Here is a 25992-nt window from a genome sequence, read left to right on the forward strand (position 1 = left end):
GTGGCGTTAAGAATTATTATCTCGGGTCCCCCCTGACGTAAAAATATGTTTAAAAACGTGTTTCGAAGATGACGAAAGACGCAGTCTGCAAAATTTGAAACACTCATAAGAATAACAAAACTACATTTTTCAGAAATTGCAAATTTCTTTCGAGATGTGTCTCTCATTATCTTCAAAACGCGTTTTTGCACACCTCTCCACGGTAAGGGGACCCCAAATATTAATTTGCAAAGTTTCACGTCCGTTATTTTAACAGTAAAATGCGATAATTTATAACTGATGTAACAAATTTTTCTGAACTGGCAAAAAAATACCGGCGCACTTTTTTCTCTGTTCATTTTACGTAACGAAGAGTTTCAATCGATTTGAAAAATACAAGATTAAACGACACTTAAGATATGCTGCTCAGAGGCGGAATTACCCAAATGCTATTCAGCCGAGTTACCGCTATCACGTTCCATGTACGTGGCTGTCGTCTCAATGGAGCTTTCTGTGATAACGGCGGAAGTGCGATCAATAGGTTTTACAGTTGTTGACATCAAATAACGCTGGTTACTTTTTCTCAACTGCAACAGACACTTGAAGTGGATGCGCACAAGACGTTTATCAGGAACCAAGTTTAGAACTAATAGTATATATCTAACGGAATGGTCAGAATGGAATAGATTCACTAATATGGAGTGTATTAAATTTATAATTATCCGTTATTAGATAGAATCAAATGGACTTGATGGACAATTGGCACATAGATCATCCGTACCCTGAATAGGCCGATTATTCCATAAAAAATATTAATAGTTTCGACTGTTGGTCACCTTATCTAGACGGAAATAAGGGACGGTAGAAACGACACTATCTCTTCATCACAGTAGCAGAAAAGGCTCGGCCATCACGGGAATAGATGTAGCATGCGTAGTGACGCACAAACACGAATGGGAGGGGGACCTCTAGTGTTCAGAGATGCACGACAGACGGCGCGCGGCGTTGGAACTTTTATACGGAGAAGTAAATTATCGCGGCAGTACAAGTCCAAACCTTGCGCGATTCTGTTGCATATTTGGCGGGTTGCGTTGCAAAAGCTCTATCTTGTTCTACTGTCTTGTTCGGAGAAGTGCGAATAAACGTATTAACACAAAACTGCTGGCAGGAATAAGCTTTCATTAAGCTCATTCTTTTGGTCGAGTTGAAGCTGAGAAATTCACGGTATCGATTCGAGACGGCAATAGTAGGCTTAGTTTCAGACTTGTTCGTCTTTCGGCTCGGCATCTGTGATGTTTATAGAAGATTCCCAGGAGTAAAGTACTACACGTGCGATGACAAACAGACTAAGCCATTCAGGGGCAATCGGTTTCGATGTATTAACGAAAGACAATTATCGAAGTTGGCGAATGAAAGCCGAAGCTTTGTTGAGAGTATCTGATCTTTGGGATCATGTCGACGAGGACGAAAAATCATCCGCGATGGGTCAGTTATGGATGAAAAAAGATGGAATAGCTAAATCAAAATTGATTTTACATATAAGCAGCGAGCTGCTTCTGTTGCTCGAAAATTGCACAACTGCGCGCGAAGTTTGGTTGAAACTTGAAAATGTTTATGATAATAGAGATAAAGACAGCGAAGTTTCAACAGATGATTGTGAAGATAACGATGAAGATGTCATTATAAATGCTATTGAAGATAGTGCTGAAGACTTTTTCAACAAAATCAATGATTTATCTGAGACAAATTTGATGGAGTATAAGGAATTACTGAGCTCTACCTTCACCAATGGTTTATTCTCGCGATTAAAAAAAAATAATGCTGGAAATTCGCGGGATAAAGAAAAGATCGTAAACACTGTCAATGATTTTATCGCTGTCATTGATAAATTATCCAATATTGAAATACAGAAACAACAGAATGAATTGGTCTCCAAGCTTATTGATACTTTACTTGTGATATTTGATATTGAGCCACATAAAAATCATAACGATGAAGCAAAAAGTGATGCTGACACAGCGGAAATACCATATGATAACATGAACGGTGATAAGAAGACAAAAAAAGATGGAATGATGGGTCAAGAGATTTCGTCACAGGCCTCGGATAATACGAATACCGAGTTATTCGGAGACGATGAGACAGATAATGAAACAGAGGCTGAGGCGGAGACTGAGACAAGAAATGTATTGGGAAAATTGGCTGATATCTGGAGGGAAATGTTGCAATCCAAAGAGCAGGTCGATCATGAGGAATTTCCGTGCGAGTTGGGTAATTGCAGAAGTGACAAAGTATTATAATCGAATGAATGTATTTTATTCGTCTTAGATTCGTAAAATTTGAAACTGAAATTTCCAGAAAACAGAGATTCGATACGCTCAGTCATGGATTCTCATACTCCACCGCCTACACCGAGTCTTGAGAAAACGCGCGAATGTGAAGTGTGTCGCGAAGAAGGTATAAACGAAGATATATTGATGAATAAGATATAATTCAGGATTTGACGTGAAAATTTTTTCTAATATCGAGGACACAACAGAACGACCTGTCCAATGAATAAATCAACTGCATCCCAGTCGGTAATTCAAGCTTTCAGAGCCACCGAAAGTCCCAAGAGATCATATAAGTGCGAAGTATGTCGCGAAGAAGGTATCAACGAAGATATATTGATAAATAAGAAATCATTCACGATTTGACGTGAAAATTTTTTCTAATATCTAGGACACAACAGTACGACCTGTCCAATGAATAAATCAACCGCATCCCAGTCGGTAATTCAAGCTTTCAGAGCCACCGAAAGTCCCAAGAGATCATATAAGTGCGGAATATGTCGCGAAGAAGGTATAAACGAAGATATATTGATAAATAAGATATAATTCACGATTTGACGTGCAAATTTTTTCCAATATCTAGGACACAACAGAACGACCTGTCCAATGAATGGATCATCCAAACCTGCTGCATCCAGCACTCCTGCTAGATCTTACGGATCGGAACTATTTGGAGGAGAAGGTACTAACAATGTATAATGATTCAAATATAACCACGCAATGAGCACGACACACGCGGATGAAATATTAGCAGACCGAAAATCGACGAACTTTTAATAAAAAAATAAATTCAAACCTCGGAGAAGAACATTTAACATTAATTATTATAAACTCCACAAGTCAAGTCAAATTTAAAGATAGACGATTTAAAACGAAGGAACAACAAAAAACACTGAGAAATCCAAGAATATAGTGCCTCGACGAAAGACTACTATTCACTATAATTTCAACAATATACACCATTTTTAAACAATATACACCTGAAACGAATGAGTTGTGGAGTGGATGAATGAATGAATTTTAAACCAAATGACGGCTCGTGTTTTAATATATTCAAAAATAAATTAAATTGTACTCTGCTATTCGTACCTTATAAAATATACTCAATATTGATTACGCATAATTTTCAAATTTCAAAAAAGTCTTGCAAATTCAACTAGTTTCGCTGATTTTGTATGAAATTTCGTGTTTTCAAAATTTTGCAACCCTCAGAACACAACAGATCAACACGCTCGCACGATTCTGTGACATCCAGGGCTTCAACGAGAGCCACTCCTAGATGCAGTACCTGTGGCGGTGAAGGTACATTATTAAGACCATTTTCAGTGACTATCATTGGAGCTATGATGTTAACAGTAGAGATTATGATCAGAAGTCAAGATGATGAGAATTAATATGTATTTTGTCTTCTCATCTCAGGTCACAACAGTAGAACTTGCGGCCGTCGCAGCACTTCGTCATCGTCCTATAACTACATGTTCACACCATCTCCTCCGATGTCATACTCTGGGGGTGGTCGCAGTTATACGTGCGGAAATTGCGGTGGTTCAGGCAAGAGTACCCCACTCTCTAGAAATAATAGTTATAGTTAGTATGATGTCGTTTCAATAGAATCTTGAGTATTATTTTTCATTCACAGGACACAATCGGAGAACATGTCCATACTAATTTGCATCCCAAGGTGTCGACGTATTTCTCAACATTCCTACAGATATGAAACGTGAACGAAAACGTCGACTTGTGCCTTCCATATTTTTCGTGATTATTACTTATGTATAACATTTTCCGAAACATCAAATAAAACTATGCTTTTGTTTTCGGTCAAGCGTACATACGAAGTATTCCGTGCCGACTCGACGAACGATTGTTTTCATCCTTTTTTATTTCTTCTATAATTTTTACATGATTGTCCCAACTGTAAATCACTCTGCTGATCTGCGTTAAATTATTTTCTCCAACCATCATCTTTCATGAAATTCGTAACTCAAAACAGTTTTACGGGGAAGAACGCGTCGACTTCGATGCATGGCTACCGAAACCTACTCTACGCCCAACCAAGGTGTTATTTCGCTGTTTACGCTCCGTACACACCGATTATGCACTTTCGTGACACTGCTCCTAGTGCAGAAAATGTATGAGAGAGGAAGAGATCGGTTTAAAAGGAGGTAGACCATTCGAATGGTATGATTAGTTCATTGATGATGATCGAGTAATCGAATTGTAAAGACCAACTCATGTCGACGCACTGATACGATCGAATGATTCGGAACGGAATCGCGAAAATGTTAGATATAACGCAACCCACGCGAACTTTGAACTACACTCAGCCCTCCTGACGCTACACGGATTTCAGTCGTTGAATAGGATTTTCATTAATTCAATGCGAATAAAATTAGATTTCTCGAATACTGTAATGATTCAAGTATAACCGCTCATTGTACACGGCACGATCGGATTAGGTTAGACCCAGGGAGTGGGGCACCTGGTCACAAATTTAAGGAGAAAACTAGGTGGCTTGGTCTACGTCTCTCCAGGAGGAAGGAGGTGAGGAGGTTTTGCTCTCTGAAAAGAAATCGTAATCGATCCAAAATCGACCAATTAAAAATAATAAAGTAAATCTAAACTACGAGGACATACCTATCAAATTAAAAATTAAACACTCCAAAAGCCAAGCCCAAATTTAAAAAGAGACGATATAGAACGAAGAAACAATAAAAGTGCAATAAAAAAATATAGTGCCTTGACGAAAGACGGTTATTGACAATTATTCATAATCTCAATAATATCCACCAGTTTTAACCATTTACACTATTTTAAACAATATACACCTGGAATGAATGAATTGTGGAATGGACAAATGAATGAATTTTAAACCCAATGCCGGCTCATGTGTGGATATATTTATAATGACTTAAAATTTTCACTCTACTATTCGTAGTTTATAAAAGATTTTTAATATTTATTTCGCATAATTTTTAATTTTCAAATAATCTTATACCGTGTACCCTCAGGATTCCGATAAGAATATCCAGGATGCCGGAGGAACAACAGATTCGTAAATTCAAAAAAAAATTTTTGTTTTTCCGTTGCAACTCCTCAAGCGTTAATCGTACTCAGTCCGGACTGTATATAATTAACGATTAAACGAACTTACCTAAGTGAAGTTCCATCGTGATTGTATGAGCGCCTCTTCCGAAGAGATCAGATTGTAGTACCCCTCACTTGCCTCATTTGTCGCCACAAGTTTTAAAGCAAGCTTTTTTCCTGGGTTGCTATGCAACCCGTATCCTGCTCCGTTGTTTATTCTCATTTTTTTAAAATTTTTTTTTCTAAGCCGTAACTGATATATTTTGGGTATCTCATACGAGATTAATGGGTGGGCGGGATTGATCTCTTCGGAAGAGGCGCTCATACAATCACGATTGAACTTCACTTAGGTAAGTTCGTTTAATCGTTAATTGTATTTTGCGCCTCTTCCTTCAGAGATCAAATTGTAGCTGTTTAAAGCGAGTTACGGCTGTTGAGAAAATCGTTATATTTATTTTTCAAACATTTTGAAATTTTCATAACATTTCAAACCAAAAACGCAATAATGCAATAATACGCATGCAATTTTTCGCCCTGCATATTTTAAAAATCAAATAAGGTCACAAACGGAAAGCCTTAATCTCTATTACCGAGAATACCTTCAGCAAATTGGACTTCCTTTGACAAAACCTCTCGGTCGTAGAATCGAACGAAGGTTGCAGACTCCTGCGTCCAACCCGCCGTTTTTCGAATTAAATCGACGCCTACGCCAGCCCGTTTTGCTGCTGAGGTGGCGGCGTGACGCGTACTATACGCGGAAAAAACATTAATCTCGACGCCGCTTATGGACAAAATCTTCTTTACCCAGCGGGATAACGTCCGAGACGTAACCGCCTTATGCGGTTTTTTGAAAGAAATGAAAAGACTTAAAATCGCGTTACGTAGATCTTTTGTTTTATCCAAGTAACTTTCGAGAGCTGACGCTAGACATATTGACCTATCCTCTGTGAAAAACGGTAAGCGCAATACCGGTTGCTTTTTATTTGGAGCCAAAGTTTTTATTCGGTCCGGAATTCTTATCTCGTACGATTTTTCGTCGACTTTTCGGATATTACGAATATCTATTAACGAAAAAGTGTGCAGCCGATGGCCTGTCATTAACGCTAGTAGCGTTACTAGTTTCATAGAGAGTCGCTATAACGAAAGTTCTTCATTTGAACCCCAGCTTGAAAGTAATCGTAACACAATTGGTGGGTCCCACGTCGAATCATACCGTTGCGCAGAAGGCCTTAATTTTGAAACCCCCTTAAAAAATCGTGTTATCCTGTCGTCTTCACCCAAACTCGAACCAAGAATAAGTAAAAGCGCTGATCGATAACAATTAAGCGACCCATATGACGCGTTGTTTTTGAACTCTCTTGTAAGGAACGATAAAACGTCCACTGGCGAGCCCCTCAACGGATCGAGACTGGTGGTTGCACAGAAATGCCACCATTTTTTTAACCCACAATCATACTGCCGGATCGTTGCATCTGTTAAAGACGCAATAAGAATGTCGATTGACTCCGTTGGGGCTTGTCTCAAGATGAACGCTTCCCTGATAGCCTGCCGGCAACCAATGTAAGTTGCTTCGACAGCGGGTGAGGGTCCCTGTTGGAAGAACGCAACAGATTAACGTTTGGTTTGAAATAAACAAGATCACCAATCATTAACGAAGAGAAAAAGGGGAACCAAGTGTATCGTGCCTACACGGCAGAGTTACTTGTATTGGGATACACTCATGTGATGACGTGTGACACACACCTTCAAATCTGTGCAGAACTCGAAAACAATGGCTACCTGACATGCGCAGTACGGTAAGTCGGAGAAACGCCGGGTCAACACGTGCTGGCACAAGCAGTTGCTTGATACGCGTGAGCCAGACAGCACTCTGGCTCCTCTTCAACTTGGTGAGCCTATAATTCGAATCTCTGATTTGAACTGACGCTAAGTAGTATTTGTGACGATGGTTGTGTTGATACATAACTGAGACAACGCCACTGCGGCATAAGAGGGTCGACACTCGTCGTCACTCCATGACATAGCGCCTCTCGGCCATTCAAATAGCGCCTCTCGGCCGTTCCATCTCTCTCTTGTATTCCCACTGGGGAATTGATTATCGCCTTGATAATTATCGTGTAACTAGCTTCCACGCTAGCATCTTGTAAGGCGGTTGAGCTCACCCCTATTGTGTCTTCACTCGAAGCGTCACAATTCTCTCTCTAGATACATCCAGTGCACACATCCACTCATAAATCTAACATTCATTCACACACATTGTACACGATTTCGAGGAGGTTTTTACTCAGTTCCTGCTGAGGTTTTCCTCCTCTGGGGCAATAAACCATCTTTGATTGACCCCCAAACCGAGTGGATTTATTTAAAATACCTAACCTTGCCCATATCAATAATTGTTATAAGTATTAATTTCAAGATGAAAGGGAAGTACGGGAATTAATCCTGGTGGTCAATTTCCGACAAAACACCAAGGTTGACTTTCCCAATATGGAACAACCACTATTCCTTCTGCGCGGTCCTGGCAAATTTTTCGCAAAACTCTCGAAATAATTGAGAATGGCGGAAAAGCGTAAAAAAACCATTGATTCAATTCTACGGTAAATGCATCAATCGCGAATGACTCGGGGTCCCGACGTCATGAAATATAATGCTTGCATTTCGTATTTGTTCGCGAGGCAAACAGGTCAATTCTTGGCTCACCCAACACCTTTACTATTTTTTGAAACGCATAATCCGCAAGTTCGAATTCCGTTTCGGGCTGTAATTTGCGTGACTCGTAATCTGCTTCTATATTTTCTTCCGATGCGATATATCCCGCAACGATCCAAATATCTCTGACCTCGCACCAATCCTAAATTTGTTTCGTTATATCGCTAAGATTATCGAACCGGATGTCTCGCATACGATTTATGTAAGCTATCGCGGTGGTGTTGTCGATACGAAGAAGCACGTTGCTTTGTTTCTTGTGGCTTAAAAAACATTTAAGTTCGAAAAATGCGGCCACCAACTCGAGATGATTGATGTGGAACTTTAAATCATACGTGCTCCAGTGTCCGTTTGCTCATCGCCCCTCGCAAGCTGTTCACCATCCTGTACGCGAAGCGTCGGTAAAAATCTCGCAATCGAATACTGGCTTATTCAGCGGGGCACAGGCTGAGGCTATATTTACCGTCCACCAATCGATATCTTGTTCTAATTCCTCCGGAATGACCATGGTCATGTCATAATTATTATTATTTGCTTCGAGCGCTAATAATCTGACTTTTTCGAACCGTCTCATATGTATCATGCCATATTTCATGGCTGGACAGCACGAGCCGAGAGTACCGATCCAAGATGCGAACTCACGAATCGAGCACTTTTTCATTTTCCTAAATTTCTTGAATAGATCAAGAGATCTTTTGGTTTTTTCCTCTAGCAACTCGATTGTCATTTTTTCCGAGTCGAAAATAAGCCCTAGATATTTGCATCGTTTTTTGGGAATCTTACAACATTTTTTCTGATTGATTATGAACCCGAGTTCTTTTAAAATAGCCGTCGTAGCTTGAAAGTTTTTCGCACACTCTTTGTATGATTTCCCGATAAGCAAAATATCATCTAAATAGAAAACGGATCTAAAGCCTCGTTTTCTTAAATATGCTGCCACTGGTTTGAGTATTTTCGTAAATACGAAAGATGCGACATTTAAACCAAACGGTAAGCAATTGAATTCGTAATATACACCGCTGTATTGGAAACGTAAAAACTTTCGAGAACTCTTGGCGATTGATACGAGGTAATACGCGTCCTTTATATCGATTGATGCCATAAAACAATTGGGCTCAATTAGCGACTTCGCCACGCGCCAATCTTCTATCTTAAAATGTTCCGCCTTTATGAATTCACTAAGCATTTTCAAGTTTAAAATGAATCGTTGCGTACCGTCGGATTTTGGCACCAGAAAAACATTCGATAAAAACTGGTCGGATGACGGAGTAACCGTCCGTATCGCGCCCTTTTCTAATAACTTTTTGATTTCGCTCTCGATTGCCAATTTCTCGTTATTTGACCAATTTGTTTTTTCCCCGATTCGGCCCTGCACAGGAAGCGATGTGAAGGGTATTTTTAACCCTCTAATCCATTCATTAATCTCGCGATCTGCCGATACTTTTGCCCATGCTCGATGAAAAAACCGTAATCGACCCGCAGATTTACGTACGTTGGGAATTAACGGCGTCTGTCCGGGAACCGCGTCTTTCGAGGATATGTTTTCTTCGGTCTCGGGCCGAACTTGTCGTTCGTCGGTTTCTTTGGCCCGCTCGACGTCCAATTCCTCTTGTGCATTAACTGTCGCTTCGCCGGCGGGCCCCTCTGGTTTTTTGAATCCTTGAATTTTGATGGTTTTTCCCGTTGGATAAGGTCCTTTGATGTACGCTCAATCGTCTTTGCAGTCTTTATTTTTTCTTCCAGATTTTCCCCGAACTGGAAACCGTCGACTGTCGAGCCCGTCAAAATTTCTCTGACGGATGAATTGAGATTCGCGAGGATTAAACTCTTGCGAATTTCTGATTCCTCCCTCTGGAGAAAAGCCAGGAGTCTTCCCATGTCGCTCTCAATTTCGAGCCGTTCGAGTTTATCTGGACTGTCCGATTTTAAAGTAATCGAGATGGCTTTTCCGTTGGCTGCCATGCAGGCAGCGATGCGCTCTTGTTTTTCCGTAATACGCTTGTCTCTTGTTTTGACATTCTCCTGTATTGCAGCAATAACCTCCGAATTTAGCACTGGGGCAGCTATGAATCCGCAATTTTCGGGAATATCATATTTTTCCACTAGGTCCTTGTTTTCCTCGTTAGAAATCCCTTTTTTAAAGATCTCTTTCCAACGAATGACAATATCCTTGTGGAATGCAGGGGCCTTTTTCTGGTCCGGTTCCAAACGCGGTCGAATAACGTTTAATACGTCCTCTCCAAGATCAACTTCATGATCAGGCTGGTTTTCATTGTCCGTTGCGGTCACGCTCGCGTGTTGTTCCCTGTCGACCGGTGCTGTTGATGCGGCCCCCAGTGCGCCCGCTGGCAACTGCTCGGTATCGATTTCCACCTCGTCATTTTTCTGAGTCCGTATCGGAAATTCCTCTCGCTCTTCCTCCGACTCCTGCGGAAGTTGTTGTGAGCCCTGGCCAATTTCACGCGAGTGACTCCGCTCTGAGCGACAAGAATGACCCGAGCGCCGAGAATGATCCGAGCGACTACGCTCTGAGCGACGAGTGTGACGCGAAGATCTTCTCGAACGACGTGATCGACTGATGTCGTATCGTGAGCGATTTTCAGGAGACCGGACGCGACGATCTGACCTTCGTCTGCGTTCGCCGTTTCTCCTGTGACGGGTTCGAGAGCGATCCCGACGATGTGGCGGACTCGATCTATAACCTGAAAGGTAAACGGGCAAATTGCCAATACTTGCCTTACATCGTCTTTAAATTGTTCAATTTTTCATTAAAAGGAAAAATTTCATTTCCTAGGGTCAGACCCAGGAAACTGAACAATGCATGTTGCATTCCTTCGTCTGACGAAGGCGTGCGCCTCGGTCAGACCAAAGGCACGCGGCTGAGCAATCAAATCGCTGGCATAGCAACAAGGTGTCGAGACCAACAGATCTTTGTCAGTAATTGATCTTTCAGAAAGAGTCAATTTTCGTGGTGGTCATTTTCGCCCCGTGAGCACAGATTAAGTTCTTCTCCACTTACGTTTTTTATTTTTTCGGTTAATATTGGTCACCATTCCTCTTAGTCTCTCAGCGAAGACCTTCTTTTTCTTTTCTCTTGGCGGTGAATGATCGTGATTCCTCTTCTTTCCCATTTCTTTTTGACTTTTTGCGTTTTTATTAATATTTCGCGTGTGATGACGTTGACACAAAGCGAAAGAATGAGAATAAACAACGGAGCAGGATATGGGTTGCATAGCAACCAAGGAAAAAAGCTTGCTTTGAAACTTGTGGCGACAAATGAGGAAAGTGAGGGGTACTACAATTTGATCTCTGAAGGAAGAGGCGCAAAATACAATTGAACAGAAACTACTATAAGATATATATCAAAAAAAAAAAAAAAAACGTCCTATATCCCACAATGGATAGTCACTGCGAATATGTATTGATGTAAGCTGCTGCAATTTGAGATAGTAACGGTGCTACTGTAATAATCGTATTACCTGCATAAAACACAATGAGTTATTCGACCTTGTATTTTTCAAATATGCCCAATAACTGTCTACATAAATAGTATGAAGTGTCGCATTTTTCGTAAACGCGGACACGCTCTTGAATTGTAAGGTCAGTATTTGCAATTTGCTACTGTGAAATAATCTGAAATCAAATTTATTCAGTTAAAATAAAGAGCCTTATCACTTGGTATGCGAAAATTGTGTGTCTCGTGCAAAAATTCGGAACCCGCTACTAATTCTACAGGAGAGTGATTTCACTTCTTATAACGAGTGTACGTCATGAGTTCGACGTTTTATTATACTTTTTGCATTGTAAAAGTTAGCCACAACATACTTTCTCTCACATTTCATATTCATGGCATGTACGTCTAGCAGAGAACATCAACATTCATCCTCCTCTTGTACTGTCACATTTACTACTCACGACGAAGCCCACGTAGATTTACTTCATTAGGACTTGGACCTGTTTGATGCCGTGTGGTTGCAAACTTCAAGACCAGTGTTCGTCATTATTAATCTCTTTGAAAGCAAAAAGGCCAGTATAAACGCGGTGGTCCGTGATTTAAAATAATTGGGCAGAAATTTTTGTGAAACTGCGCCACTGGTGCAGTCACGTGGGAATTTGCGTATTCTCGCATGAAGAACCGCGGAGATTCTGTGCAAACGTTTTATCTTCTCCTGGCATCTGGGATTATCACTTAAGGAGAGTGATAACTGTTGGCTCGTGAATAACTAGCACGGTTCCGTCCAGCCATAGAATTGCCATGGGAGAGAGTCGCCACAGCTGGACAGCAGTGATTATCGGGCAAGCCGATAAACAGTCGACTTGCTACCGTCGTGCGGTTTGGACGGACCAGTTTGTTTGGCTGCAAGGTTTGCTGTGAAACATGTGTTCGAAGCCGAATTTCTGTTGACATTTCTTTCGCCTCCACTGACGCTGACAAACGGCGAATTGACTTTGATAAGAGAGTCGTTAAGCGATCGCTGAGATGCCTGTGTATCCGTATTATTTATTCATAGTGATAACTTGATGTGAACCGTGAAAATTTATGCTCATTCCTACGTTAGCAGAGGAAGAACGTATTTGGAACTTCTGCTCTTGGGTCATTGCTGAAAATAAAATAGAATCAAGCCGGAGCAAGGATTGAAACTTGGAGATTGCATTATGCAACGATTCTACCTCCTGCTGATATTGTGGATATGTGCAGGTATTTTTAACTTGGATATGTTTAAGTCATTTCGACAAATGCAATGCTCTGTCATTGAAAAAGTATTCATTCGAATTAATACTTTATACTTGTGACGTTTCAATTGAACATGTCTAATAGAGGAACCAAGTATGTATCCATACTAAATTGCGATAATAAAACACGTTTTTGCATTACGTAGTTAAATGAAATTTTGTAAGCTTTTCAAAAATTCAGAAATGAATACTGATCAAATTCTGTTTATTATTCAAAATCAGTATCAGTGATAAGTTGAGTATTTTATCGATTTTGCACGATTAAAACTTCAGGTTCGTACAATAAATGTTTCCTTAGTACGCGTTGCAAATAATAGATTTTTTTTGTTGTGCCCATGCTATAACAAACCGATTTTCTTAATTCTTCTCTTACAATAAGTGCGAAATATATTCAATACTATTATCCCTTTTCAATGCTACGAAAAAGAACGAATTTGTTGAAGTCACTTGGGGCTTTGCATTTTATTCTGTTGCAAGTGTTGAAACTCATGATATGCCGCATGATGGATGGATATAGACATTAAAATTTTTCAACCAGCAGACCTTATCGTTGAAAACGTTTAAAGCGGATGACTTGGCTTTTTTAGTTATCTACAAGAACGAAGTGGATGTCCTGAACGTCAGGAGTTTTGAGGTGGATCTACATCGTGCGGCTTTTTATTCAGCTTCACGATGTATTTTCACTTGAATAGAAATATCCGTCGCGTAAATATACTTTCAATAACGATTTACTTACATTCAACTTTTTTTTTCAGGGACAGTTTTATTTATTAATAATATTCTGATCCATGTACTTTGATCACTGCTAATCTCTGACGATACAATGATATATTCATCTTGAAACACAATGCAGATTTGGTTGGTACTACATCACTGGCGTACGTACCATTTTTTCTCATGTGACACCCAAAATATTCATGGGATTCAATTGATGAGTTACTTGCTTCATCGCCTGTTATGTAATCTTCAAATTCGATAAATTACGTATGTAAAAATTTCCGATCTTCTGTATCTTTTCCGTGTCTGTCTTATGCACTGATGGAAATTATACGAATACACAATTTCCTTCAGGGATCGTCTCGATTCTAATTCCGTTCACTTTCATTGTCTTCTAGACGCAAATTCGACAAATTACGTCGAACAAGGAACAATATTTCTACCTTTTCATAAAACAGAAACTTATCTCACTTAAATGAAGTTTGTGGTTATGTTTGTTGACTTTAAAGAAGAGTTTCTTATCACCTAAACGGGAACTTCACGTACGTGGTTGCTCGTACATAGCACTTTACTAATAATGATAGTACTATCGTTATTATAGTCCTTGCTATATTATTGCCATTACCATGATGCTCGAAGGCACTGTTGCTACTGGATACAGATCACTTTCTATGCAGAGGGATTCGTCAGTTACCGTAAAATAAATGAGTACATATTTCTGCATCACACGATAATTCATGCTCCTGTATAACATTGTGTATAATTACGTTGCATGTAGTCATACATAATCATATGTTTTTGTATTATATAATCGATCGTGTTATACAATACACACTAATATGTCACCACATTGAGGCTCACACATAACGATCCCTCACACAATACGATATGATTATTTATAACAACCTAGATAACAATTTCATAACATTTTGACGTTGTTCGCGTATTACGCAGTCAATATTGTACCGTTAATCTTGCGGCAAGCGTCAATAAAAAAAAGAATGCAGTGTATAATTTTTTATACACGACAATGACAATCGAATTCTGTTATCGAGTGATATTTTCACCGTCATTGATCAGTGCTTTAACATTGCGCTCTGAACTTCATCTCCACAAGAGAAAAGAAACTCATTGTTCGTCAAAATACACTGGTTGTCCATAATTTGAACCGATACGTTACTTTCAGCTCCACCTCATCGGAAAATCGGAATGGCCAGAATTCCGAATTTAATAAACTCGAATGATAAATATGAGTGAACAAATTCTATCAGAAATTTCAGTCGCAAATAGTGCCCACAAAAAGCTGCAGTTTACCTAAACTGTATTTAGTAGAGGGCTCTATTATCCGAAAACGTTAATCCAAGAATTCAGAGATGCAGAATTTAATAATGTATAGAGTCAATATTCTAGAGACTCAATCTGTAGTAAGTTTCATATTCTGAAATGTCCAAATATTATGAAAATAAAAGTCAAAACTTGATCATCTAGAAACGACGGAAAACAGATATCCAGAATGCGGAAGGGTCATGATTCAGAATCGTACAATTCGGAAAGATCGGTACGCCGAAAGTAACCGTATAGATGGCTTACCACCAGAATTTCACATTTCGTGTCTATCCAACCAATCTATTTTGACTTGTGAAATGTCTCATTTACAGAATCGAACAAATTCTTTATTCAATAGTCGTTCTTAATGAAAAGGAAAAAACGCGATGCAAATGGACAACCTTGAGTTGTTGAAGCTGGTGGGTTAGACCTTTAGAGTCTGGCCAACGATGTGCCTCTTTTTATTTTCTATCTTTTTTTTGTCTCATTAAAATATTGATTACGACTTTTGATATTGTAAACTTATATTTCTGGGCTTCTAATATGATGTGAGCTATTGACTTTTCTGATATATTGCGATCCTTCATTCTAACGATTCTGACATACCGCAATTCTATATTCCGAGCCTTCTATGAGATTACTACTCGGAGTTCTAACCATTCTGATTCTTGATCCTCCGCATTTATGAATTCGAATAAATGAAAATTCTACTTTGTTATCCATCCGAAGGTGATTTGTTTGTGTTTGCGAGCAATCGCAATTGCCTCAATCTGCTAATGGCCTTTCGGAATTTTTCTCAGTTTGGTATTCTCAATTCTATAACTTCAAATTTCGATACCTTTATATTGTATTTTTATTATTTCTGGCTCATTGAAGATTCACCACTTTGTTCCTTCGCGGTTGTGAGTTTCCGATATATTTATGTTCGGAATTCTGACCGTTCCGATTTGTTACCCGCACCCCTTAGGATCTTTATGAAGAGGCTGATGCTCATTCTACCGAACTAATGAACTAACGTTAACCATTCAAATCTTCCGTATTCGCAGCGGAATCTCTTCCCTGCGTGCCTCGAGATTTCGGAAATGGAGGAACAGTGTGCGTGTGCAACGCTACTTACTGCGACAGTACACCAGAGCTCGAAATTCCGGAAATCGGTTCGTTCGTGCGATACGTCTCGAGCCGAGACGGCTTGAGATTGGATCCAACGGAGGGTGCTTTCACCAACGAATCGGCAACCGCTGACGTCACTCTTCAGCTGGATCTTAACACTACTTTTCAAACTATTCACGGATTTGGAGGTGCTTTTACCGACGCGGCCGGCATCAACATAAAATTATTGAGCAATGCTACAGCGGACTATATACTCAGGTAATTCTTGTATTTGAAACACAACAGTTACCGGACGTTAGTGCTAATTATGTTACCTTGACTCTTGCCCTTTTCATTGATATACTTCTACAATGGCAGATCGTGTAACCATTAGGCGACATATTTTATTTGAAAACTTTTGTCGATGAAATCATCGTATTATTGACAAAAGTTAATATACTCAGGAATATTCAGACGACATGAGAATCTTGAGGAAAATTCCGATCTTGAAAATCTGATTTTGCTCAAATGTGAATTTAGATGAAACCGATCTCAAGGCATATGATTTTATTGGATATTGAACAATTAACGTTTGCGATCTAAATTGTTTAGGTGATTATATGGTTGACAGGTTTCCAGCTTCAAATATTCAATAACTGTGGGTTCTTTAGAAGACATGTATTCGTTATTCAATATTCGGATGATGCAATATGTCAGATGGAAATTAACGAGTAGCACGCATTTTGTTGTAAGTTAAACTCTCGTGGACCGGTTTCCCAGCAACTCTCTCGAATTACGGAAGAAGAACAAGCTCGCGAAACTTGTGACCTACTAACGAGATTTTTAACGAAAGGATATCTGTGTCGGCTGGATTCGTCGGTAGATCATCGCGAAGAATATTCCATTTAAATTCTCCTGTGCTCATCCCAGTTCATGATAACCTTACTTTCCACGAAATCAATCTCGAAGCTTCCGTATAAAGACTCTTCAAACGAGTCATTAACATCTGCCATTGTGTTTTGCGTCTAAACGGGCACCAGTTGAGTAGCTTAAAAAAATCCCGCAATATTCAGGTCGTACTTTGGCGAGGAAGGTAGTAGATACAACCTAGGTCGTGTGCCCATTGGTGGGTCCGACTTCTCCACACGAGCATATACTTACGACGACACCCAGAGTGTTGATACGCAACTTCACAACTTCAGCCTGGCAGAGGAAGATATCAAGTACAAAATTCCACTGATGCAAGAGGCTCTTAGAATGAATCGCGATCTAAGATTTTTCGCATCTGCGTGGACTGCTCCGCCTTGGATGAAGACAAATAATGATTACACGGGTTTCGGTGAGTGCGCATATTGCAGTATTGCCAGTTCAGGGTAAACGATGTATCGATAGATACCGTGCATTATAACTCAAGTATGTACTTGGTAACTGTATCCCGCAGGGTTTCTCCTTGAAGAGTACTACCAGGTGTACGCTGAGTACACTGTGAAATTCATGGATGAGTACAAAAGCTATGGGCTCGAAATGTGGGCGATGACGACAGGCAATGAACCGTCTAACGGTATCGTACCAGTGGCTGGTATTAACAGCATGGGGTGGACACCGAGTGGCATGGGCAAATGGGTGGCGGAAAACCTCGGCCCTACCATGAGCAAATCCGAGCACAAAGATACCATAATTTTGGCTTTCGACGACCAGAAATTCGGCCTGCCCTGGTACGTCTCTGATATGTTTAGCAACAAGGTGGCAAAAAACTATACGGCCGGTATTGCATTCCATTGGTACTGGGATAGTATTGTACCTTCTTGGGTGATCGATCGAACCCATTATCATTTTCCTGAGAAGTTTCTGATCATGACCGAGGCCTCGGTTGGTTAGTTATGTCATTTTCAATCGACATATTGCATGCTAGATATTAACGGTCTTTTATAACAATCCGTTCGCCAAAATATCGTCTATTCGTACAGGAGATAAGCCATGGCAATTCGACAAAGTCATCTTAGGATCCTGGGAACGAGGGGAAATGTACATTACGGATATCATGGACGTAAGTATAATATCCGTTAACACGCGTGGCGAAAAGGGAGCATTCTTTTGCGAATGAAATGGCGGCAACTCGCTTGTAATGGATTCGTTGATCTTAAAGAATCTGCAACATTGGGTTACCGGCTGGGTGGACTGGAATTTAGCTCTTAACCATCATGGTGGTCCCAATTGGAGGAGCAACTTTGTTGATTCTGCAATCATCGTGAATGCTGAGAATGACGAGTTTTACAAACAACCAATGTTCTACGGCTTAGCACACTTCAGTAAATTCATTCCACGAGGTTCGGTCAGATTGAAGCTCAGTCAGGAGGGAAGGTCTACAATTGCTGTCGCCTTCAAGACTCCGGACAATAAGATTGTTATAGTTCTGTACAATACGTGAGTTCAAGATATATTATAATCGGATTTCAATCGGTATCCATCAGACAGGTGAATTATCAGTTACGACCAGTTTTCGTTACAGTTTACAATAAATTGTCTACGTAATATTTTTCAAATGTCCTGTTTTGGCAATACAACTCATTTTTCGTTTTAGACTCACTGAAAATCAGCATGCAGTTATCCGTGACCAAGAAAGAGGAAACATCAACTTACAGCTACCACCGAAATCCATTCATACCATTGTGTATAAGTGACCACACACTGTTAATCGATTGGTCACTTCTAAGCAATTGCGTAAATTTTGTCGATTCGAATGCGGGCAAAAATGAGCATAGCAGTATTCGGTACAATAGCAGAGGGTCTAAGGTATATTAAAACATTGTTGAATCAAATAACGTAATACATATCTTGTTTTGATTTCAAAAATAATTTTCGTCACAACGTCAATTTTTTGAAATTTTCAGAGATTTTTTGCTATTCAGTTAGATTTTTAAAGATATATAAGCCAAATAAGCCATCAGCCAAAAGCCATAAAAATCATGATTGATCTATTAATCTAGCTCTATAGAATTTATTTTATCACAATAACTGCAATTTTTTGCTATTTTCCGCAATTTTTAGGTTTTTTTTTGCAATTTACATAAATTTCAAAAGGCTTATGGTTGAATAAACTTCAGATTTGGATTCAGCGGACCAAAATACATAAAAGTCACACTTGGTCTTTAGTTCCATATATTTTTTTCTGACCAAAACTGCTAATTTTTTGCGATTTACTCAAAATTTTGAGGGTGTACGAGAAAAACCGACTTCAGATTCGGATTCAGCGCGTCAAAATACATAAAGATAGGTAGGTCCGGTTAAAAGTACAAACCACTTTTTTTTTTTTTTTTTTTTTTTTGTGGGCCGGTGTAATTAATAGACCGCTGGACTCGTGAGTAGAATAATTTTTTGATGATTATCTGACAGGAAATTCTTGTTCCGTGTAAAATATACTTCATACACTGTTTAGAGCACGTTTAAATGCTTTCCCATTCATTATCCCGATTATTTCAACAACTTGGCTCTTAGAATCCTGACATAAAAGCATCATTATTTCAGAAAGCCAAGCCATACTTGGTGTAATTTTTACGCGGCAATATCATTGTAGATGAAAGAATCCATATAAATTATGCTTACAGATCAATTCGTTACGGTTGAAAACTTCGCAACGCTGGTTCTGGTATTTTTTTCATACGTTCATTCGCATCATGTGTCACGCAGTTGACGGTTTGTTTACGAAATGGAATCGTAATTACGTTTTTATCGACCGAGTGCGGGCGATCAACTCTTGTGCTGTCTCCGTAACCTTCTCGGATCGAGTTATTTTTTGTCCAATACGTTATATATACGTTACAAAAGTATGTCGTACAATTATTCGTAAATTAATTGATGGTCATTGAAAATTCTTGATCGAACCGACGATTTCGATAATCTTGGAAATGTGTGTATCGACTCTCCGTGCATCGATCGTATTGATTTAGGGCTTAAATGAAAGCTCTTAAAATATATAAGCGTATAAAATTTGTGAAATGTCGAATTTCATCGTGAGAGCGAACGAATATCTGATAATATTTTCGCCGGTAGTGCATTGGTTCCCACGCGTTTATTTATTTTTTTTTTTTTTATAATGAACTTGGCGCTGATCTTGATATATGTAATATACATGAATCTTATTTTTGAAGCGTCTGATGAACGGCACGGATTACGGTGCGTCGTTTATTGGAATATGTCCGTGCACAGACAGTCTTGCAAGTATCTTTATTTGCAAAATGGAATGCTCTGTATTTGCCGCCAGCATTTGTTTGTACTTAAGCTATTCCAGCATCGCACAAAACGTTGAATAAACGCACGCTAGACGCTTTGAATAAACTTATAAATGCATCGGGTATGTAAAAGGTCACACGTCACTCATAAGTCAGACGTGTTCAGCTTAGTCGATCAATATCCCGCATGAGGCAAATATAGCCCGAGACTTGTTTCCAAAAGTAGCTACAATCAGAATCCAAGAGTCGGTAGCAGGAGAGTTATTCCCAAAAGCCTGCCAAGGTCGTTCGAGGTTCGCCCTGTTCATCGGAAGTGAAGATTCGCTTATGCTCTTTGAACTTCTCCTTAAGGTTCTTACGTCCCAGTCGATAATTATGGCTGTACCCTCTTTGTACCGTCACCTACCGACGTGCAATCACCATAAGACAGCGCCCATGCTCGTACCATAGCCTTTAAGATCCATATCGATCTAGATTCAGATACCATCTTGGTGTGCAATGATTTCGCACCGACAATCTGCATACAAAATACCATCTGTCATTTCGCAAGCGAGCTAACGTGCATGTAATGCCATGCAATATATATATATATATATATATATATATAATATTATATATAAAATTTACTTCATATCTTCAATTCCAACTCACACATAGACCATGTGGGTCTACAATCTAAATTCACGGAACTTAGGCTCATGAACCCTGACTGACGAAACGCGAGCAACGTGATAAAAAAAAAAAAAGAGCGGTTCACAAAGTATCATTCTGAGAATTCAACCATGCATTCTTGCAACTAACTATCTTGTCGGCACCGCATCGATTAGCATCTTCAAGACCAATCGGCTTGCACTGACGTAGCTAAGAACCAATCAGGAGTCTCTTCCAGATCTCCCACTATCGAAGATCCTTTTCGAACCAGACTAATGCAAAAGAGAATAACTTCGGACATCGAAAGAGAATGAACTGAATTGATTGCAGAATCAATTTAGACTCCGGACGATTCAGAATACTTTGAAATTAAGAATATTATGGATCATTCTGAATCGTAGAACACTCACCTTCGGAACCTTCGAACTTCAGTATAACTAACCTAGTGAATAATAACATTGTAGAACCAAATCTCGAAAATCGATTCAACCAACATCTTATTGTTGATAAACGTGTATTTTGAATTGAATTGTTGTGTAAAACGAATCATTCTCATCACGCATAGTGATAGTTGGCGCGACCCGCAATATAATTCCAGATCAAAACAGGCTGCACGAGAAATGCTACCGAGACCTTAACACCACAAGGTTTGTGATTCAAATTAAAGTCGAAAATCACGCAGTGAAGAGAAGATTTCTTGCGACGTTCTTCCCACAATGTAATATGGTGACAAATCGTGAGAGCGATAGTTCAGGTAAGTTTATCATTTCGTACTTTATTTTGTACTGATGAGAGTTCGATTTTATCTGATATTATTGAAATTAAACAACCATGCGTTGTGATTGAGATTAAAAAATGGCAAAACGCTCTGGGGACGATGTGAGTCGAGAATGTCGTTCGCGTGAAGCTGTGAATTATTTTGAGGATGAGAGCGAAGACGACGTGGATTTTGTAGTTATAAAATTTCAATAAATAGTTTCAAATCGAATAATGTTTATATTTCTTACCAAAACTTCCTACGCTTACACCTAAAAAAAAATTATATGTTCGTGTAAAAAGTAAGGGTTCCAATTTCATAAAATGATTTTGCAATATTTTTTCTCGAAAGGAACACTCTAGAGCTTTAATTTGCTTTTTCAACCGTTCAATTTCATATATTCGCCTCAGAGTTACGAATTTTTGAAGATACCAACTTATTTCAGGAGTTTAGGTGTTTATTGTTATTTGTATATGAATTATTTTAGAAAATTTCCTTGCTTCAGAATTTTTTTCAGATTTAAAAAAATACGTTTTCTAAGTTATTTGAATGTTTATCGTCCCTATCTCGAAAAGGAATCACTTCTAAAATCACTTTTATTACAAGTAACTAATGAGAAAATCAACTTTCGACTGTCCTGTTTCTCCGTTTCACTAAAAAATTTGAAAATTTGTGAATTATAGCTAACCGAAACTTTCGATCAATTGTGAGTATATAAACCGAGCATTGCCTCAAACCATTAGAAACTTGCAAGTGTCTATTACTCCAACAGCTTTGATTACACTACGCAGATATTGACCAAGAGGCCGTTTACTTTACGGACAGATTCGAAGTGTTGCAACATTGTCGAAGTCACATTCTTATCATTCACAGTGAAAGTCATTCTTTGCGCATCCCGGGACTGTGGCAATAATTGAACGGTCCGTATCTGCAACGCTACATATTCTGACAGTTACCCGGAATGCGCGGTTCCGAATTTCGACTGCATCAAAATTTCAGCTGAGAATCATTCACCTGGCCCAACTTACGCCCGAAATCAGGGTCTCATATCAGGGATCGAGAGACCTTGACAGTCTGACCTTGTTGTATAAACTTGACGTATTTCAATATACGCTGCAGTTTCGGACATACCGATTGCCAAAGTTGATGTGGGATGAAAATTCTTCTTCTTCTCCGCCCTTCGACGGAACGCAGCTTGGGACCCATTGAGTTCAAATTCAAGAGAGCGGTTAATTTTATCGAAATCTCGCCACCTATCGAATTTGAAGTGAATCCAATCTCGGACTTGGAAGGAAAGAATTAATGAAATTGTTAGGCACCGAACGCTTCGTGGGACCTCATTACGTATCGAAACGCTATGCATGTTGAAATTCGAGTTTCAAAAAGTAGTACAAGTCGTGGAAATATTGCCAGGATATGTCGGAACGCGAATATAAAGAGTGACGTCAACCAATGTGTCATATTTTCCTTATTATAAAAATCATGCAGTTTCCTGCCATGGCACCGGAAACGCGAGCGGTCAGATAAAAAGCGCGACGGAATACTCGCAACCGCGAAAGATTTTTTCACTCCAAATATGGCTTTTGGACTTACCGTTGAAAGTACCACAATTTTAATGATGTATTTGTTTGACTCCTAAAAAAAAGCTCTTGGTGTGAAAATTTACATTTTATTCGTAACAACTCAATTGTCAGTCTTACTGCATGAAACATCATTTTTATTGTTCAACCTTTTCATGTAACTTGCGGAAATAAGAAGAACGTAATTCCAATACGTGAAGCTTTGAAACTTGAAAGAAAATGACAAGGGTTGTTTCCAGTTTGTTTTTATCTGAAAAATGATGAAATTCAACGTAATAACGTTTTTGAAAGAGGTAGGTCATCGCAAGGAAAGAAATATTAATTGCTTAAACGCAAGTACAAATGATGATCGGAATCGTTGGATCGTGCAGTTTCCTATAATATCGGCAGAGTCGATTATTGCGACAGCAAAATAACTTCCGCAGGCTACCGGAATTTATAGGCATATTGTTTGATGCCATTCGTGTGGAATGGTTGATAAATTTTGCAAGAATGCAAAACAAAATTTTCTATCATGCAAACAGTGGTGTATCTTTCGAAATAAAATGGTTTCACAAGAAATTGATTCGGAAACACATATTATTGTTCGGATCTCCCCGCGCCATTTTTTTTTTCATGCGTCGCGTATGATGGTCAGTAATGGAGAGATTTTCCTCCGGAATCGATGATGTCATGCAGCTACCGAGACCAGATCCTTCACTGTTAGTGAGTCTGCTACGCATGTATTTGTAATCAGGGATCGTGATAAGCATACGCGGTGGTCTTAATCACCCAATTAAATTGCATGAGACTCGATACCTTAGGCGCAGAATTATGCTGAGAATCACAATAATTTTGTTTAAAAATCGATGCCTAAAGTTGACCATTAAAGGAAAGTTGCGTTTCAACAAAAACACAATCTGCGTAACCACATAAATGCATGCGTCGTCATTGTTACAAAACTTTCTGCCTTTTCCGAAAGTAGTTTGGTTGCAATTCCTGCTTTGAATCAAGCAAAGTCGATTGATCGTTTGGAGGAAATTTTTAGGGGGTGGGGACTAGAAAATAAAATCAAAAACATTCCAATTTCGAACAAAAACTGTGGTAGCGTAATGTAATTGTGATTTTGACGGTGTGACGCCGCCTGGTTAGTCACAATTACGCGTAAGACTAATCAAAGTCGTGGGGTAATTATGGTCGGGTTTTTTTCACTCAGTGCTTATCAAATCAAAGAGAGAAGAAACAAATAACCCTAATTAGAAAACCAGAGACAGATGACAATGTATAAAAAGCCGATGTAATAACCGTGTGCGTCATGTGTCCGCAAATCGCGGTTGCGCAAAGACGCGAGTTTTTTTGCAAATAGAGTGTGTCGTTTGACAAACGTATCGAGAGAAGCACAAGTCGTGGAATTGACTGTACATTACTGAGAAGTATTGAATTTTGACTTATACTCAAGTGGAATTATTGAAATAATTCATCGCAATGGCGGAAAAAAAGGGGAAGCCTGATACATCACCGAACAAAAAATTCCAAACGAAACAAACGAAGAAAAAGAAGGGCGGGGCGAAACGTGAGACGTCAGGTAATTGAAGAAGTGAAAAATTATAATAATTTTATCAATATATTGCGTTCGCGTAATATTCGTAAATTCATGAATCGAATCATTTCTAAAACAGCATGTATACTCATTGGCAGATCTCTATCGACAAACATACGTCAATCAATGAAATACAATTTAGAATTTAACGTGGAATTTGTTGTCAATATTTAGGGAGTAACAACGGGACCATTTCATCGAACGAATCAGCTGCTTCGACGTCGGGAACTTCACCTTCGAAAACCATCGAAAGTTCCGAGAAACTAAGCGATTGCGGTAATAAAGTTGGGGTTCGAGAACCGGGTTCTGTTCGCATTATCTATTGGAATGTGGCAGGCATCAGCAATGTTGCGAAGTTCAAAGAGAAATTGAGCACACCGGATATACTCTGTCTAACAGAGACTTGGTGTAGATTACAATCAGAAATACCTGTGTGCCTCAAATCATACAATGTCCAGCTGTTACCAGCTATCAAGTATCACAACAGTGGGCGTGCGAGAGGTGGTGTGGCGATAGCACTGAACAAAAATAAATACAAGTATAATGTTATTAAATATGAAACGGACACTCTTGCTCTGAAAGTAAAGCGTGGTGATTCTGAATTTATATTAATTATAGTATACTGGAACTCTGAGATGAGCCATAATGTCCGTACGGATAAATTATCTCAATTTTTGTCTGATATTCACAAATTAAAATTCCGGGTACCTTTACCTATATTTATCGGTGGTGATTTTAATGCAAGAATTGGCTTGTTGTCTTGTTTGGAGGCTGAAGACTTGCGCGATATGCCAAACATGAGGTCCGAGCGAGAATCGTCGGATAAAATATCCAATCCTCGTGGTAAACCACTCATAAGATGCTTAAAACAAGAAAAATACGTAATTGTCAACGGCAGGTTCCAAAGTGATTCTAGTGGTAACTGTACACGTAAAGCTAGTGAAAGCGTTATTGACTTGGTAGCATGTCCAATACAATACTGGAAGTTGATAAAGGATTTCAAAGTTATGAAAATTTCTACGAAATCTGATCATAACCCTGTGTATTTAGAAATTCAACCAGGCTCAACGAAAGCAAGTGTTAAAACTACTGCTGATAAAGCCACCGAAACATCACATGAAGGCGGCGTACGTGGTCAACAAGGTAGAACCATCACTATCCGACAATTCAGAATCATTCCGAAAATTCGAAAATTGATCTTGAACCTTTGACCGGTATTGTAAATGGAAAC

The 25992-nt window shown here is 39.2% G+C and overlaps 3 protein-coding genes across 5 annotated transcripts; 2 read left to right on the forward strand and 1 right to left on the reverse strand.

The window, feature by feature from the left end:
- The first annotated feature begins 1022 nt into the window (after nt 1-1022).
- On the forward strand, nt 1023-4139 carry LOC107218385. 3 transcript variants are annotated; one of them, XM_046736036.1, is made up of 9 exons: nt 1023-1139; nt 1263-2250; nt 2338-2436; nt 2509-2628; nt 2701-2820; nt 2893-2991; nt 3522-3611; nt 3729-3860; nt 3949-4139. In XM_046736036.1, exons 2-9 carry the CDS (start codon nt 1314-1316, stop codon nt 3975-3977), a joined length of 1626 nt encoding a protein of 541 aa, XP_046591992.1. In that variant the 5' UTR covers nt 1023-1139; nt 1263-1313; the 3' UTR covers nt 3978-4139. The 3 variants fall into 3 exon arrangements, with proteins under 3 accessions (XP_046591992.1, XP_046591993.1, XP_046591991.1); XM_046736035.1 differs by having other exon boundaries at nt 1041-2250; XM_046736037.1 differs by lacking the exon at nt 2701-2820 and having other exon boundaries at nt 1035-2250.
- Nucleotides 3210-21304, reverse strand: LOC124293746. Its single transcript, XM_046735980.1, has 4 exons — nt 21288-21304; nt 21145-21160; nt 9592-10244; nt 3210-3878 (listed from the first exon to the last, which is right to left on the reverse strand). The coding sequence occupies exons 1-3, from the start codon at nt 21302-21304 to the stop codon at nt 9600-9602; spliced, it is 678 nt and encodes a 225-aa protein (XP_046591936.1). The 3' UTR covers nt 3210-3878; nt 9592-9599.
- LOC107227720 (lysosomal acid glucosylceramidase-like) lies at nt 12666-18701 on the forward strand. Its single transcript, XM_015668937.2, has 7 exons — nt 12666-12798; nt 15923-16244; nt 17039-17304; nt 17407-17838; nt 17933-18012; nt 18112-18389; nt 18547-18701. The coding sequence occupies exons 1-7, from the start codon at nt 12756-12758 to the stop codon at nt 18644-18646; spliced, it is 1521 nt and encodes a 506-aa protein (XP_015524423.2). The 5' UTR covers nt 12666-12755; the 3' UTR covers nt 18647-18701.
- Nucleotides 21305-25992: the final 4688 nt, after the last annotated feature.

This window comes from Neodiprion lecontei, chromosome 3, assembly GCF_021901455.1.
Source record: "Neodiprion lecontei isolate iyNeoLeco1 chromosome 3, iyNeoLeco1.1, whole genome shotgun sequence".
NCBI classification, from domain to species: domain Eukaryota; kingdom Metazoa; phylum Arthropoda; class Insecta; order Hymenoptera; family Diprionidae; genus Neodiprion; species Neodiprion lecontei.